Source organism: Coturnix japonica, chromosome Z (genome assembly GCF_001577835.2).
Source record: "Coturnix japonica isolate 7356 chromosome Z, Coturnix japonica 2.1, whole genome shotgun sequence".
Classification (NCBI taxonomy): domain Eukaryota; kingdom Metazoa; phylum Chordata; class Aves; order Galliformes; family Phasianidae; genus Coturnix; species Coturnix japonica.
This window is the reverse complement of record NC_029547.1, coordinates 1,032,915-1,047,858: the sequence shown is the minus strand read 5'-3', so window position 1 is coordinate 1,047,858 and position 14,944 is coordinate 1,032,915. Positions and strand designations below refer to the sequence as shown.

At 42.0% G+C, this 14,944-nt stretch overlaps 1 protein-coding gene across 5 annotated transcripts in view; it reads right to left on the bottom strand.

Annotated features, from left to right (window-relative positions):
- The window catches only part of DYM (dymeclin), a 122,144-nt gene that overhangs the window by 32,830 nt on the left and 74,370 nt on the right, over window positions 1–14,944 (bottom strand). For 4 of the 5 annotated variants that reach the window (XM_032441552.1, XM_015887206.1, XM_015887208.1 and 1 more), the window contains one exon: window positions 13,519–13,683. The exons of the other annotated variant lie outside the window; for it this stretch is intronic. In XM_032441552.1, the coding sequence (XP_032297443.1) occupies window positions 13,519–13,683 (165 nt within the window). The remainder of the gene's footprint in view (window positions 1–13,518; window positions 13,684–14,944) is intronic. 5 annotated transcript variants of the gene reach the window in all.

The following is a 14,944-nucleotide window of genomic DNA, read 5'->3' as shown; positions in this document are numbered from 1 at the left end:
AAGTCAGCCCTCCACTAACTCACAGCTATCAGCCAAAAACACCAACTACTCATTAAAGAGGGAAGAAGCAATAACTTCATAAATGCAGAAATAACTCATCAACAGGATTTCCATCTTCCCCCCTCCTGCACTCAGCCATTGCATTCACGCACTGAAATGTTTGCTCCAATCAACATCTGGATCTGCAGCTCTGTCCCTGCCCTGCACAGCAGTGCTGCTTTTAGGATCACTGGTAGTTCTGAAGGCTCAGATTTCAGAGATGCTGCCATCAGCACCATCTAGTGCTGTGGAGATGGAACAATCAGTTCAAGGAAACCTGGTGATGCTTACTGGGGATGCAGCAAGGTTAAACCTGGGGTCTGTCTGCCCCAGAAGTTTATTCCACGAAGAGGAAGAAGACAGAATTAGGTGAAATAGGATGTCCAGCAAGTAGCATTTTTCATCTAAATGAATGAAGCATTTTGGCTTTGCAGGCAATGCAAATAAAAACAAAAGCAGCAGTGAGGGGGTGAGCTCTGCTATACATTGTCTTTGGCTCTGGGGTTTCTCCTTGCCAAGTTTTGCTTTCCTGCCACAGCTCATTGCCTTTGCAGCTGTGCTGAAGCACTTCTTTGTGGGATCACTGCCCAGAATGCCAATATTCAGGTTAAAATAACCAGTTTTCTTCCTCACCAATGGCTTATCCTTAGGAGATACCCCAACACATTTTTGAAGTATCATCACAGCCTTTCTTAGAACACCCTGAAGTCATTTCACAAAGTTTAACTCACGGAGGTCTTTGATCATGGACAAACGTTGCCTTTTAAAGGTACTTGGTTTGTGACGGTCACATCCTTGGTGTATGGAAGGTTTAGGGGTCATTTTTGATTCTTAAGGCATGAAAAATGAAATTAAAAAGTGGGAAAAAAAATGTATTATGTAAGATTGAAGTTGTTTTCCTCCTCATTGTAGGGTAAGTGGGAGACCAGCGGCCATTCATGCACAGGTGAGAATTAAGAGTGTCTCCAAGGCTGGTATATATTCTAGATCACATTGTGGAGAAGCTGAGGCAACAAGGATGACTTAAGGCTGAAGAAAAACCTCGACACAGAATCATCCAGGTTGGAAAAGGCCTCCAAGCTCCCTAAGCCCAACCCCAACCCACCCCACCATGCCCACTGCCCATGTCCCCAGGCGCCACATCTCCACGGTTATTGAACATCTTGTTCTTCTGATCTTAGGAATTAAGAAATCAACGATTTCTTAACTCCTTCTACAAAGATGGAACATTTATTTTAATTTAATACAAGGCTGAACCTCACCCACTAAGTGATTACAAACCGAATAGTAATGGCTGCTTAAATGCAAGTGATTTGATTGTTACGTGCTATTTGCACACACATTCAAACCAGCAATATATGAACTTAACACTTTCAAAAAGTCGATTCCAAGCAGCCTGTGGATTAAAATATATATGTGTGTGTGTGTGTGTGTGTGTGTGTGTGTGTATAATGGGAAATCACTGAACAACTTTCATCTTGGTCCACCAAAAGCCACAAGACAACAATCAATAAAAAATCCTAAGCATCTGCAATCTCTGCATCAAATCTAATTTACAGCAGGTTGAAGCAGCTTACAAACTCTGCTCCTCACGTACTAAAAAAGAAATGAATGCATAAAATGAAGCTTTTAAAAACAGTTAGGAAAAAAATAATAATAGTAATAATAATAATAAAAAAAGATAAAATTAAGGTTGAAGGTAAATCTGAAGACAGTGTTTTTCCAGACATTGGCTCAAGGAGAAAAACAAAACAAAACAAAACAAAACAAAACAAGGACAAAACCGATGACTAAATTTAAATATGATGATATTTTAATGCATATAAAGGACAAAATAAACAGCCTATTATTACTGCGTTAGCAGACAAAAACAACAGAGCTCTAAAGAACAATGCCAAAGAAAAGGGCATATGTCCCTTAATCGCTTCCATTACACAAAGAACAAAAGGTCATATGCATTCAGAAATGGTAAGCGAGTTGTTTGCAGCAAAGTTGCAGAATAGCTCCTAAAGGCAGACCATAAAGCAGACAGTCATGTTAACTCCAAAATACAGGAGTAAAGAAGTAAAATGTGCTGTTAGATCTCCTTGTGGCCTCCCAGTACTTACAATGAGCTTTTAAACAGGAGGGAGAGACACTTCTTTACATGGTCTGACAGCGACATGACAAGCATGAATGGCTTTAAACTAAAAGAGGAGGGATGTGCAACTCCCACAGCAGGGCCATGGAAATATGGGATCTCTAAGGTCCCCTCCAACCATGGCTAGTCTATGATTCTATGACCCAACACAATTACATGGCAGTTAATCCAGAGCATAATAATGGAACAGCAATCATGAGATTCATTCAAAACAGGCCTTGCCAAGCTCACACAGTAACGAGGCTGGAAATAAAACACAGCGAGACAGTGCCATTATTGAAGCAGGTTTCTACATGTCATTTATATGACTTTGTTCCACGTGGGATTTTTTAGTAAGAAACTAGATTGACAAAAAGCAATATGGCAAGTTTGAAACAAAGGGGAAATCAGACACCTGAACACTCTGAAAAATCCCCAAGTTTCCATCTTTAAATAGGTTTTCCCAGTTGGGTTACATTCTTGGGCCCTCTGACTGCCAGCAGCTATTTAAGATTTGCCAATGGAACACAGTGAGACAGAGATGATATCATTGATACACATTAATGGTAAAGAAATACTAAGGCTAAACTTTGTAAATTCATTGTAGGAACTTCAAATAAAGAGAAGAGAGCATTGTTATCTTTTTCCTTTGTCTTTCAGTCATAGAATCACTGAGGTTGGAGAAGTTCACTAAGATCATAAGGTCTAATGATAGAGCCACCACCAGAGGAACCCTGGCCCAGGAGGAGGAATTAATTGCACAAAGTTCCTTTGGTCCACGGTAAAATGGAGGTCAGGCAGTATGAGCCATGAGCTCTTTTGGATCTGAGAATACTTGCATTTAGGCCATGTACTACACGTCGCTGTATCAGTAGAGATGGAAAGAGTATGGCAGCACAACTTCCACATTTCTGTATTGTTTTTCATATGATAAAATCTGATGAAAACTGTGATTAGGCATCAAGTAGGTTCTTGGGGAGGTGGGGGAGTCCCCATCCATGGAGGTGCTCAGGGGCAATGAGGATGTGGCACATGGGGACACGGTCAGAGAGCACGGTGGGGGAGGGTTGGGGATTTAGTACTGCATCTTCTCAGTCTCCCAGTTCACAAGTAGACTGTAAATAAATGGAAAGCACACAAACACCAAACACTATCTGCAGATGGAAAAACAGTCCCACAGATCACCAAAGCTGATGATGAATGTTCTCAAGACATTTCATCAATACCCTGAGCTGTTCCACTCTCATACACGTGCCAAATGCATTATTGTTCTCAATTTTAAAGAATTAAATATAAGCCATAAACACTGAAACCTCACATTACGTAAACAGTCCTTAAACAATAGGATTTTACAATGCCTGCAAGGACACCACAATTGTATTAGAAGACAAGTCCTGTATAGAGCAAGCCCTAAGAATGCCTTAGGTTTGAGACCTGAGGTCTAAAAGTTAAATCCATTCTCTAACTCCTACATTTTAGGATCATCTCTTTGACTCAACCTCATGTTTAATGTGTTACAGCAAAAAGAGTGTTGTGACATAATGACTGTACTTGTGTAACGACTACAATGTCTGAGCAAAGGACCTGACACAGAAGGTCAGAGCAGAACAAAGGCATCACAGTGTCTCATACGAAATGCAATAAATTAGTGCTACTTGGGAGGACTGTGCCCAGGCAAGTGCACCACTGGCACTTTGGCAGATGTTTGTGGACAATAGAGCAGTGGTCAGTAACCACTTAAAGAACCAGGGCATGGGATAAATCCATTTAATATGAAGCAGAGTGGAGAGAAACCACCATGTCCCCAAATGCCCATGTCTTTTGAAGAGACCCTGAGGCATTCTGCATTTGAATTATCCAAACAGTAATGACGCAAATAGAAATAGTGAGAGAGGAGAGCCCTGGAGAACCCAAGCGCCTTGCAGGGCAGCTTTACCCATGGAGAGGCTCCTAGGTAAGAGGGGCTGACTAATAGACATCAAACTGCTAGGCACAAAGTAATAACATACTTTACTTCTATACCTTCCTCACCAATCTGAAGGCCTTCTATGATGCAGTGGCGGCTTCTCTGGACAAATGCAGATGTCATCTACCTGAACTTCTGAAAGGCCTCTGACATGGTCCCTCACCACATCCTTATCTCTAAATCTCAGAGAGACGTGTTTGAAGACTGGACTATTTGATGGATAAAGAACTGTCTGTATGGTCACAGCCAGAGGGCTGTGATCAATGTCTCTGTGTCCAGATGGGTGCAGTGATGAGAGGTAACCCACAGGGGTTTCAATGAGGACGGGCGCTCTACAATATCCTTATGAATGACATCGATGATGGGATTGAGTGCACCCTCAACAGTTTGTAGATGACGCCAAACTCACTGGTGCAGGTGATGCAAAAGAAGAGAGTGCCCATCCCTGGAGGTGCCTGAGGCCATGGATGGGACCCTGGACAGCTGAGCTGGCAGGGGGCAACCAGATCATGGCAGGGGTGGTGCTGGATAACCTTTAAGGTCACTTCCAAATCAAACCATTCTTTGATACGATTCTATGAAATCCCAATGCACCACAAATGATCTAAATGTAACCAGGGCCACTCCATCTTCCCTATCAAACAGTAAGCATTACAGTCTTCAAATTGTACAGACCTAAACACGATCATAATAAATAAAGTGTTTCAAGATATCCATATTTCAATACAAAAGTTTCTCATTAATTTTGGAGTATACCTTATCTTTCACTGTGAACAGAGAGATCTAAGAGATGTGCTACAAAGACGTTCCAAATTCCCAGAGAGAGGAAGAAATGTTCTTATTAATAAAAGCAGAAAGGCATGCAGTCACCACGCACTTATGGCTAAAGTACATAAGCAAAGTCAGGACAATTAATGGAGGCCTTGCATTAATAAACAGGATTTCCTGTTAAAATGGAATCTGAAAGACAAAGAGACTGAGAAAAACATGGAAGCAAGGAATTCAATCTGATGAGACAAAAGTAAATATTTACTAAAGCAACCCTCGAGTATCATTTGCAGAGAATGTGAAATGTATTTTTCAGCTGAAGGCATAAATTGTTGGGCAGCTCATGGCCACCCTCCAACAAACGCTTCCATTACTAAAGCATTAAATCCTTCCCCCACATATGGGTACAGATCATCTCATTCCATCTGGCATTCCAAACAGCATCGCTGTACTTCTACACAAAGGATGGAAATGGGAGAGGATGAGGAATAAAGATGAATTGAAGTATGAACTCAATAACCAGGCAGCAATCTACAAACTGATTATAAGGTTCATTCATAACTCAATATCCCTGAATTTGGCTCAGGGGTTTTAAGGCATCAGTGTATTTTCCTTTCCTTCCTTAGCTTGCCCTGTTAGAATAAGAAAACTGAATGGACAACAGAACTTGCAGTTCATCTTTTCCATCCACTTGTTCTGCATTCAACATAGGGAGTGCTCCATAGCTGCTGCGAGGAGACATTTGACTTCAATTAGGGCAGAGCAGTGTGGGTGAGCGCTGGAGGAAATTGCTGGAGAAAGTCAAAGTGCAACTCCCACCCAAAAACCAAAGACCCTGAATAATGAGACAACAAGAAAATTCAGAAGACCCAAACCAGGCACAGGTCCGACCACCAAGAAGTGCTTCCAAACCATCCTGGATGCAGAGACTGTCTCTTGCATAACAACAGGACATTTTCTCTATTTCTTAAAACCCCCAAAGGGCAGAAAATCAGAAAGATTTCCACAATTCTTCATAATAAAGTGTGTTTTTCATCTCCCAAATCCATAAATTCAGCTTTTTCCTTTATGGGACCTTTTACCCCTTAGAGCCCAACAGCACACATGCCCATTCCTTGATACCTGAAATAACGACAGAACCTTTCACTTGTTCATTTTCACCTTTTGAGGACAAGAGGTAATGGCTGCAAGTTGTGCCATGGGAGTTTTGGGTTGGAGATCTTGGAAGTCTTTCCAACCTTTGTGATTCTATGGTTCTATGATTTCCCATGCGATTTCATTATGAACAGCAAAGCTGACCCTCTCCATTTACCTTCTGCACCTACAGAACGCATCTGGGAACACACTGCACACAACGTGAAGTGCTCTGAGCTCCTGGTTACAGCTGGAAAATGGCAGAACAGATCATCTGCAATCCTTTAAGGAAGAAATGATGCTTGGAGCCCTGAGTTTGCACAGCTTTGCCTCCACCACTGGCACTGCTCTACTAGAAACAACAGACATGCAATGAGAACCAGCACAGTGCAGAGGAAAGCCTTGGCAGGACTACTGATGGAGCTCAGCCTTTGAGCGTCCCTTCTCCTTTTAAAAACTCCCTCCATGTTCAGCAGTAGCACATCTCACCCACACTACATGACCCAACCCTGACAGAACTAAAATATTAATCACATTTCCTCACTGTAATCTTCTTAATATGGTGTTGGTTTTTTTTTTAATTATTTTCCTTCTTGAATTAAAAAGGTGTTACAAATGCAATCTTTCTAAATCTCGTTGACTACAAGGCATGAAGAGCCCTTATGCAAGAGAAAGCAGATCTTACTTTAGGTAACATTTCCAATTTATTGTTCATGTTTCCTATTTCAGTAGGAAAAAGTTTATTTCCCACATTGACTGTCATCCCAGATCCTATCCCATGCTGAATTTCTCACTCTCAGAATAGGTTATTTCATTGCCATACACAAACACACACCAGCCTCACAACTGGTGGGAAGACCGACACGGATTTGATTTCATGATTCATTTCAGCATACTTGTAGTTGTGCAATATTTTTCCATCTTGAAAACCAACAAGATTTGGTGTTTGTTTTGTTTTTCTAAGTCCCAATCCCTCAAGTTGCACAGTAATTATATTTACATTGTCTCCAGTCTGTGTGGAAATTAACCTCATTCCCACAAAGAAAAGAGGCTGTGCTTTGCACTTTACCTCCCACTCAGACTCATCCATTTACTCCCTGTCTGCTTCTATCACTTAAAAAATGCTCCCTATCTCTACAAAAAAGCCCTCCCCAGAATCATCAATGTTGGAAAAGACCTCTGATGTCACCAAGTCCAACTGTCAACCCAACTCCAGCATGGCCACTCACAGAATCACAGAATCACAAAGGTTGGAAAAGATATCAAAGACTGTCAAAGTCCAACCCCAACCCATCCCCACCATGGCCACTAAGCCATGACCCTAAAATGATTCCATGATTGTATTCTGTAACCCTGAATTAAACTCCATCCAAGTGCAAAGACCACTTTTCACAGCCCATTTGGTGTTGTGTGCGCTCACCCATATCTTAAACTCTTCTGGATACTACAACCATTAACAAATAGAACCGATTGTGCAAATGCATCTACTGGATGCAGACAAATCAACACAGCAAGTTCTGTAAAACCAGAACTACACTGCAAATCACCTCTGGAAATACAGGAAATTTCTTTCAGGGTAAAATCCTACAACAGCAAGTACTGGCAATTAATGAAAACTCAGAGGCAATGTGATGCAATACTGCACATCATGCACCTAGAAGCACGTAGAAAGTAACAAAGCTCATGAGGCAGGAACATGATACAGAAACTTGAAAACCTTCTTTCATTAGTGAACGTGTCTTGAACTTGTTTTCAGCTCGGCTGATGCCCCAGAAAACCTTTCCAGCATTGAGAACCAAAGCCAAGCACTGATCGCTGTCCTGGAGGTTGCACTGGGGCTGCAGCATTACTCATCTTTGGAAGCCAGTTGAGGTTCTTGTTTCCCTCTCCCACTGCTTGTTCTGATCAGTGGCTGTTGCAGTGGGAGCATTCCCACCCATGTTTTCTCACAAATGCAGTGCACAAACACAGAACAACAAAAGCCCTTCAGCTCTCAGGCCCACGTCCTGCTCTACAGGGGGGGGGATCCAAACCCTCATAGCATGTCTGAAAACAAACCTTTGGAGGATTGCAATAAGAACTGAATTTCTCCCCTTTTTTGCACCTCTCTATTTTTTTGTCATGGTTATCAATGGTGACATCAAAATGCAAGAAGATGGCTCTTTTCCTTGACGTTCTCATCAGAAGCTGGAAACAAAAGGAGTGTAAGCATTGCCCTGACAGTGCCACCAACACTGCATAAGTGGAATGTCTCAAGTGACTGAGATCAGTGCGGATGAATGCAGATGCCAGCTCCCAAATCTTTGGCAGCTGCTTGGACCTGTCTGGGCTTACTGACAAACGCCATATCAAATGTCTTATCTCCTACACTAATATCAGAAATCTCTTATCATTGAATTCTTCACAGACATTTGCCAGAACTTACTTTGTCAGTGCCATCCATACGTGCACTATCTGAACCCTTTAACCACCCGCATCTCTCTTCAAAGGAATTTCTGGAAATTTCTTTGCACCCAACTCTTCTGGGGTACTTATGGACCATTATCTGCTCAAATTGATGAAGTTCTTTAAATATTTCAGTTCTTAAGGCACTGTGCAGTTCCAGGTGGACACCCCAACCTTCCTTCTAGACATCCATGTATATCCATTAAACATTTGGCTCTCAGTTTCAGTGGAAGAAGTCAGTAACCCATAGCACTCAAAAGGAAAAAAGATGCATATATTCTGATGCTTCACTTCAGACATTCTGCCTGGAACATCTGAATCTCAATTACCAATCTATGTCCTAGCAGCCGCCAGCATTTTCCACTAGCTGAATCCGAATTCAGCCCTGGGATCACAGCTCCAGCATGCTGATCTGCTATGAGAGATGATGAAGAGGCATAAGCCAAAATGTAGAGATTGGTGAGAATCCGTGCTTTAATTTGACAAACTGGAAGATGGTTTGAATCTGTACCATATGTTTGTTATTTTCCAAGTGAATAATTCTCTATATTTAGGCAATAATTACACATTTTACTGAGCTGCCTTCTCCAGCCAAAGTTCACCCAGCACTGTCTGAGACAGCAAAATAGACAAAAGTGCATCACCAGGTGGACAAAACAGAGAAAAAAAAACACTGTCCTGTGTGCTGCAGTGACGACGCCTTATGGAAGCCACTGGAGAGCTGTTCTGCATCCTGAGATGCTCAGCATATACTATAAAGCATCTGACTTAAGCAAAACTTTTTAGTCTAAGCCAAAGACTGGTTTCCATGAGCATTAATTCTGATTTTAACTGTAAACTATAATGATACGTTCAATCTGACATTTATTTCATTAGCGTTCTCCTGAACTCTTCAGGCAAGCTATAAGAACATTTCTCTTTTCAGCCTCCAAACAATGGCTTATTTACATACTGATAAAAGAATACGATGCCCTCCCCAGCACTGATTAACTGCCAGAAATGACGTATGAACCCCCCAGATTCTGAACGCGCTGCAGCAATGGAAACGTGTGAAAGTAACTGTTCCAATTCCATCTCATGGGAATGTGGGCTCATAAGTGTTCAATTAAAGCCGATTCCCTTCGATCAAGATGTGCTTTAGGCTTTAGGTTCACATGTTAATGCAGTAGGATGCATCTAGATCGTGCCTGTGGTAAACTTTTTACCAGGGTGAGAGAAATCTTAACTATTATATAGAAAGAACATAGCTCTCACATGCCATCTTTTAAGGAAAACTGTAGGATGACCAAGCCAGCGAAAACCCTGCATGTGAATCTGCCTGCAACTCAGATTTTCATGCCAAAAGCAGCCACTCTGATCTGCAGTCTGACAAAAACCATAGGAACTCCCCCTGCTATGCTTCCTCCTTCGAGCCCAATGCCTGCGGATGGACTTGGACATATCTTTTAGGAAGGCATCCAATCTCATTTAAAAATTCCAGCCTTGGGAAGTCCAGAACTCTCGTTCAACTATTCCTATGAGTCATCCACCATGTAAAAAGCGCAAACCAGTCTGAATTGGTTTTGGTCTGAATTGGTTTTGCTTCAATTTTCAGCTACTGGAACACAGTATATTTCTGCATTCTGAACAGAAGGGCCCCTTTCCCAGCAAATCTCTTTACCCTTAACAACCTGAAATATTTCAGAGTAAACTCATGAAACTGCCCAAGCCAACTTCAAGTCAAGTCAATACTTTTTGGACCTTCTATCCCAAAAGCATGACCTACACGACGAAATTCCGCTTGCTCCATGAAGATGCTCCTTGCTGGCATCAAGCCTGGTTGGGCACTTTCTGGCATCAGCAATTTTGACTGCTGCTTCCATAAAAACAATGCCCACAATATGATTTTTGGTAGGGCAGAAGTTAATGAACCAGTGCGTGAGGCTTTCCAGTAGATAGACAACCAGTGAGGAGCATCCATCTGAACTCTATTTCGAGACCCAGGTGATTTTTCACCACCACGTACCCACAGCATTGATTTTCTATCTCAACGGTTTCTTGATCAATATGCTGTGCAGTACAAAGACAAGTAATTCATAATAGAATTATTTATAAACAATTCCCTTCTGCCAAGTCACTCAATGTTGAGTGTAAAGTGATCCTCTCATAATTAAAAAACTCTCCAAGAAAATTACCAGCAGCCAGCTGAAAAATTGCAATCAAAAAGCAATAACACTGAATTGTAGTAACTCAGACCTCTGCAGGAACTTCTATTTTTGTTGGGGTTTTGTTCCAAAGGAACACAATGAAATGAGCTGATTTATTTATAACCCATTGCAGTGGCCAAAGCCAAAGCCTCATCTCCTGACCCGTGAGCCCAGAGCAGGAACTGAGCCCACACAAAACATCTTCAGTGAAGCCCAGATTAGGTTCTGTAAGAACATACAGGCTGCTTGACAGACATCTCAGCACAGCAATATCATCAAGCAAGCCTGCACCCTCAAGCAGTCATAGAATCATACAACTACTCGGGTTGGAAAAGACCTCAAAGATCATCAAGTCCAAACGTAGGAAATATTAACACAACTTCACAATCTTTTTCCTTTATTAATTTTTGTTCACCGTCACTTTTATTTATTTCTTTTGTCAGTTAATTGAATTGCCACCTGTGCCATGGTTTACCTATAACTAAGCCATAATTATGCTCCATGATAACATAGTGATACTGAGATCTGTGAGCAGCCCAGCCTGGTTCACTCACAGCATCATTTTCCTGCAGAACTGGCATTTTGGAACCTCCCTCAATCTCAATCTGCTCTCATGAGTTAAAATCCCAGGGAAGGAAAGAGGTTCAATAGTAAATACATCTTTCTCCCCATCTTCCCTTCAGAGGCTGATGCAGAAGAAAGTATGTCACCCGAGCTGCTCAGAAGGCAATACTTGGACACTTTTCCTGTTTGTCCCAGCACTGGGAACAAGAGAGACACAACCCAGCTAAGGAGGACCAGCCGGCTTTAGGCAGAGCTTCACCATGGCACTGCGGCTACAGAAACATTCCTGGTCCTCAGCAGTGTTTTCAAAGTGAATCTGCAAGGCTCTGATCTGCAGAGACTGCACACTCTTACAGTAACACAACTGCATAATCCCATTGACTCTGGTGGCATGGGAGGGATATGATTGCAGAGCTCATCTGTGTCAGGCTGCAGAATGCATGCCCAGACTGCTGAAAGGTGCATTAAGACTATATTGGCTACGTTGTGCTGCTTGAGCAAACATAATATTAAGTAATAAAAGATATGCACTGTGGGTAAACTATGCAAATTCGACATCACATTTCTTTGCCTTCCTTTGGACAAAAGTCCTAATTCCAATGAAGTCACACAGCTCTTCCTTTTGCCCATTTTCATTTAGAAAACCCACCAGAACTAACAAGGGCTCTCAATTCCATCCCAGGCTGGATGCTGGGATGCAGACAGATAAATAGGCAGATATCCTCTCTCCTTCCCCTCCACCCCACCTTTAACCAATATCAGCTGTTCAGTGAGCATAGGATGAGCAGTGTCCATCGATCTGACAGGTCCCAGCATCACACACAGCTCTGTGGTGGCTTAGAAACAAACAGCACTGATCAGGACAAAGTTTTAATGGTTTTTACCTGGACTGCTGCAAAATGTATGCAAAGGGAAGGATGCGACCTATAAATCACCATAATTAGTTACTGTTGGCCATCAGAGGAATGCATAAACTACTAGCAGGGCAAAACAGTGCTGCAGTTAATAGTGGATGCAGCCAAATCTCATACTAGTAAACTCTCTCCACCAGTTTCAGCAGGGGGCTGCACCCAGATGCACTTTTTGCTCTAAGAGCTTCATAAGCTTGTTATATGAAAAGAGCTGCAGGGTTATCAGTGCTGCTTTCACCCATAAAGCCACCATACAAAGATTCTGGTATGAACTGCCATCCTTGATATTACTCATCTTTAAATGACGTCTTTGAAATCTGACGGATTTTGCCTGCTTTCATACCATACTGCTCTAAATTAATCTGGAGAAGGACCCTGGGATTTCCATCTCCCATTGAGAGCCCCCAGTGTAACTCTCCATCACTAAGTACCACTGTAACATTCCTTTTGTACCAGAGGAGCTATTTCAGCTTGCATGCAATGTTTCCTTCCCTTGACAATCAAGTTGGTTTTACTTATGTTCACTATGTGGTTTGCTGCTATTGTACACTGGTTAGCTGGGAAGATGCATTTCCAGGCTGGGTGCTTTTCATCCTCTCTCCAATGCTGCCATGCAACTTTTTCCTTATTTTCCTAAATCTTTTAGCATTTTGTTTAAAATAATTATCAACAGCATCAGCAGTGAAATAGTGAAAATCAGTTTTTGCTTGGAAAAAACATCTTAAAGGAAACATTTAGGTATTACACCTAGAATTCATTTAATTCCTCCTATATTTTACAGTTTCATGGAGCATCCACAATTCTGCATCATGAACTTTCATGTTATCAGCATGAGCTGATGGAATCATACTGTTCTTCTCATGTGGTATCAGCAAAACTGATAACATCAAAAAGCAGACCTGTCTTAATTTGTCATTAAGTGCCACGATATGAAATTTCATCATTCCCATTCTTGAAAAATGATTTATATACAGTGGTACTGAAACAATGGGCGTCAGGGAAGTGCTGGACACATTTAAGACAGCTTCTACTGCTGCTCTACTTACAAATACACAACTGCATGGAAGCTTTGTGAATCACAGCTTACACTTCTTACATCATAGCTCTGGAAAAGGGTTTCAACCTTAAGTATTTTCACTCTTAGCATGAAAAGGATTCATAACTTCCAAAAGCCACATGTTAATTCCAGAATTTGTGCTCAGTCTTTGATGACAGATATTCTGAACGAGAATATCCATTTCTACCACATTTTCAGGACACATACCAAAGATGCCATAAAGACACAAAGTACCCCTTCCCCATCCCACGTCACCCGTCACTCAGAACATGCACAGAGCAGGCACGGAGCATGCAGCATGCAGTAAGTGCAGAGCAGAGGTTAATAACCTGGCGGCATAGGATCTGAGAATGTGAGAACAAGTTAAAGACAAGAGTTCCTCTCCATTGTCACTGAGGGTCGAGAAGCAATGCTGCAGCGTGGAGCAGTGCGAGTGGGGGAAATACAGTTTGTCCAAGACATAGACATATCTCCGCAAGTGGCGGCAGGTATAACTGAAAGACAAGGGTAGGGGGAGAAAACAGAAAGAGAGGTATTGTTCTTTAAGAAAGCTAATTCATGTCACCCGTGTTTTGTGCCAAGAGTCAATGGAAGGCGCCTAAGAAAGCAATGGAGCATCCTGTCACACTGGGAGATAGATGAGCCAGCTCTCCATGAGCATGAGGATGCTTCTACCTGGTTGAGTGCTGACCCCAGCGCAGCCCAAGGATCTCCTGTATGGAGTGCCCTTGGACTCATCTCTTTCACTGACTTTGGAACAAAGAAATCAGCACTTGATTTCCAGTCTACAGCCCCCTTTGTGAATCAAAACCCTCATTTCAGTTTTGTAGGTTAAAACTCAATCAATACATTTTCTATCCCCAAATAATGAGTAAAAGACCAACTGAGTCTCAGGTGCCATCATCAGGTTTCTAAACCTAACACTTTAACAGGACCAACATCTCTAATTGATTTGGTTTAAATAGCAATCACTACTAGGATAAAATGATCACCTACCTGTACTGAGAAAGTCGAGAAACACAAAGATTTGGGGCACACTGTTTGCTTTATGCAAACAAAGTTAGGACTTCTTACTAACTTTCAGTAGGGAAGCAGCCACTGGGATGCAATCTCTTAAGGCATCATATCTCTCTCTGACCACAACTCTAAGTGCTATCAGTATGCTGCAAGCAGTGCAGCATCCAATTAGTGGACAGGACAGGGAATGTTTTACAGAACAAATAAAGCAGAGCTGCCCCTCCAGCTGCCCACAAAGCCCACAGGACTTTTTCCAAAAGATTAAAGATCATCTTTGAGAATGTTGTTGCCTTGAAGATTTAAACCATCGCACGTCGATTATTTATATTTAGTTGATCAAGTATTTTACTACTCATTACTAGAAAAACTGTACAGTTTTTCAAGCTGTAAAAATCTCATTCCATCCATTTCATCCCCTAATACCACATACCCTCCATAGCCCCCTCATAAGAATGAAACTTGATCTTTCAGTGAAATGATCACATTTGGGTTCAACTGGCAGAATGAATGGGAACAGTATGTGATGGGAGGAAGAATTCCCCATAAGGTCATACAATCATAGAATGACTTGGGCTGGAAGAGACCTTAAAGATCACTTAGTTCCGTTCCCCTTCCATGACCTGATTGTCAGCCACCATCTCAGGCTGCCCAGGGCCCCATCCAACCTGGCCTTTAACTCTCCCTTCAAGATCCCAAGGGCTCCAATGAGGCCTCCCTGAACCTCTCCCTTCTTCAGAA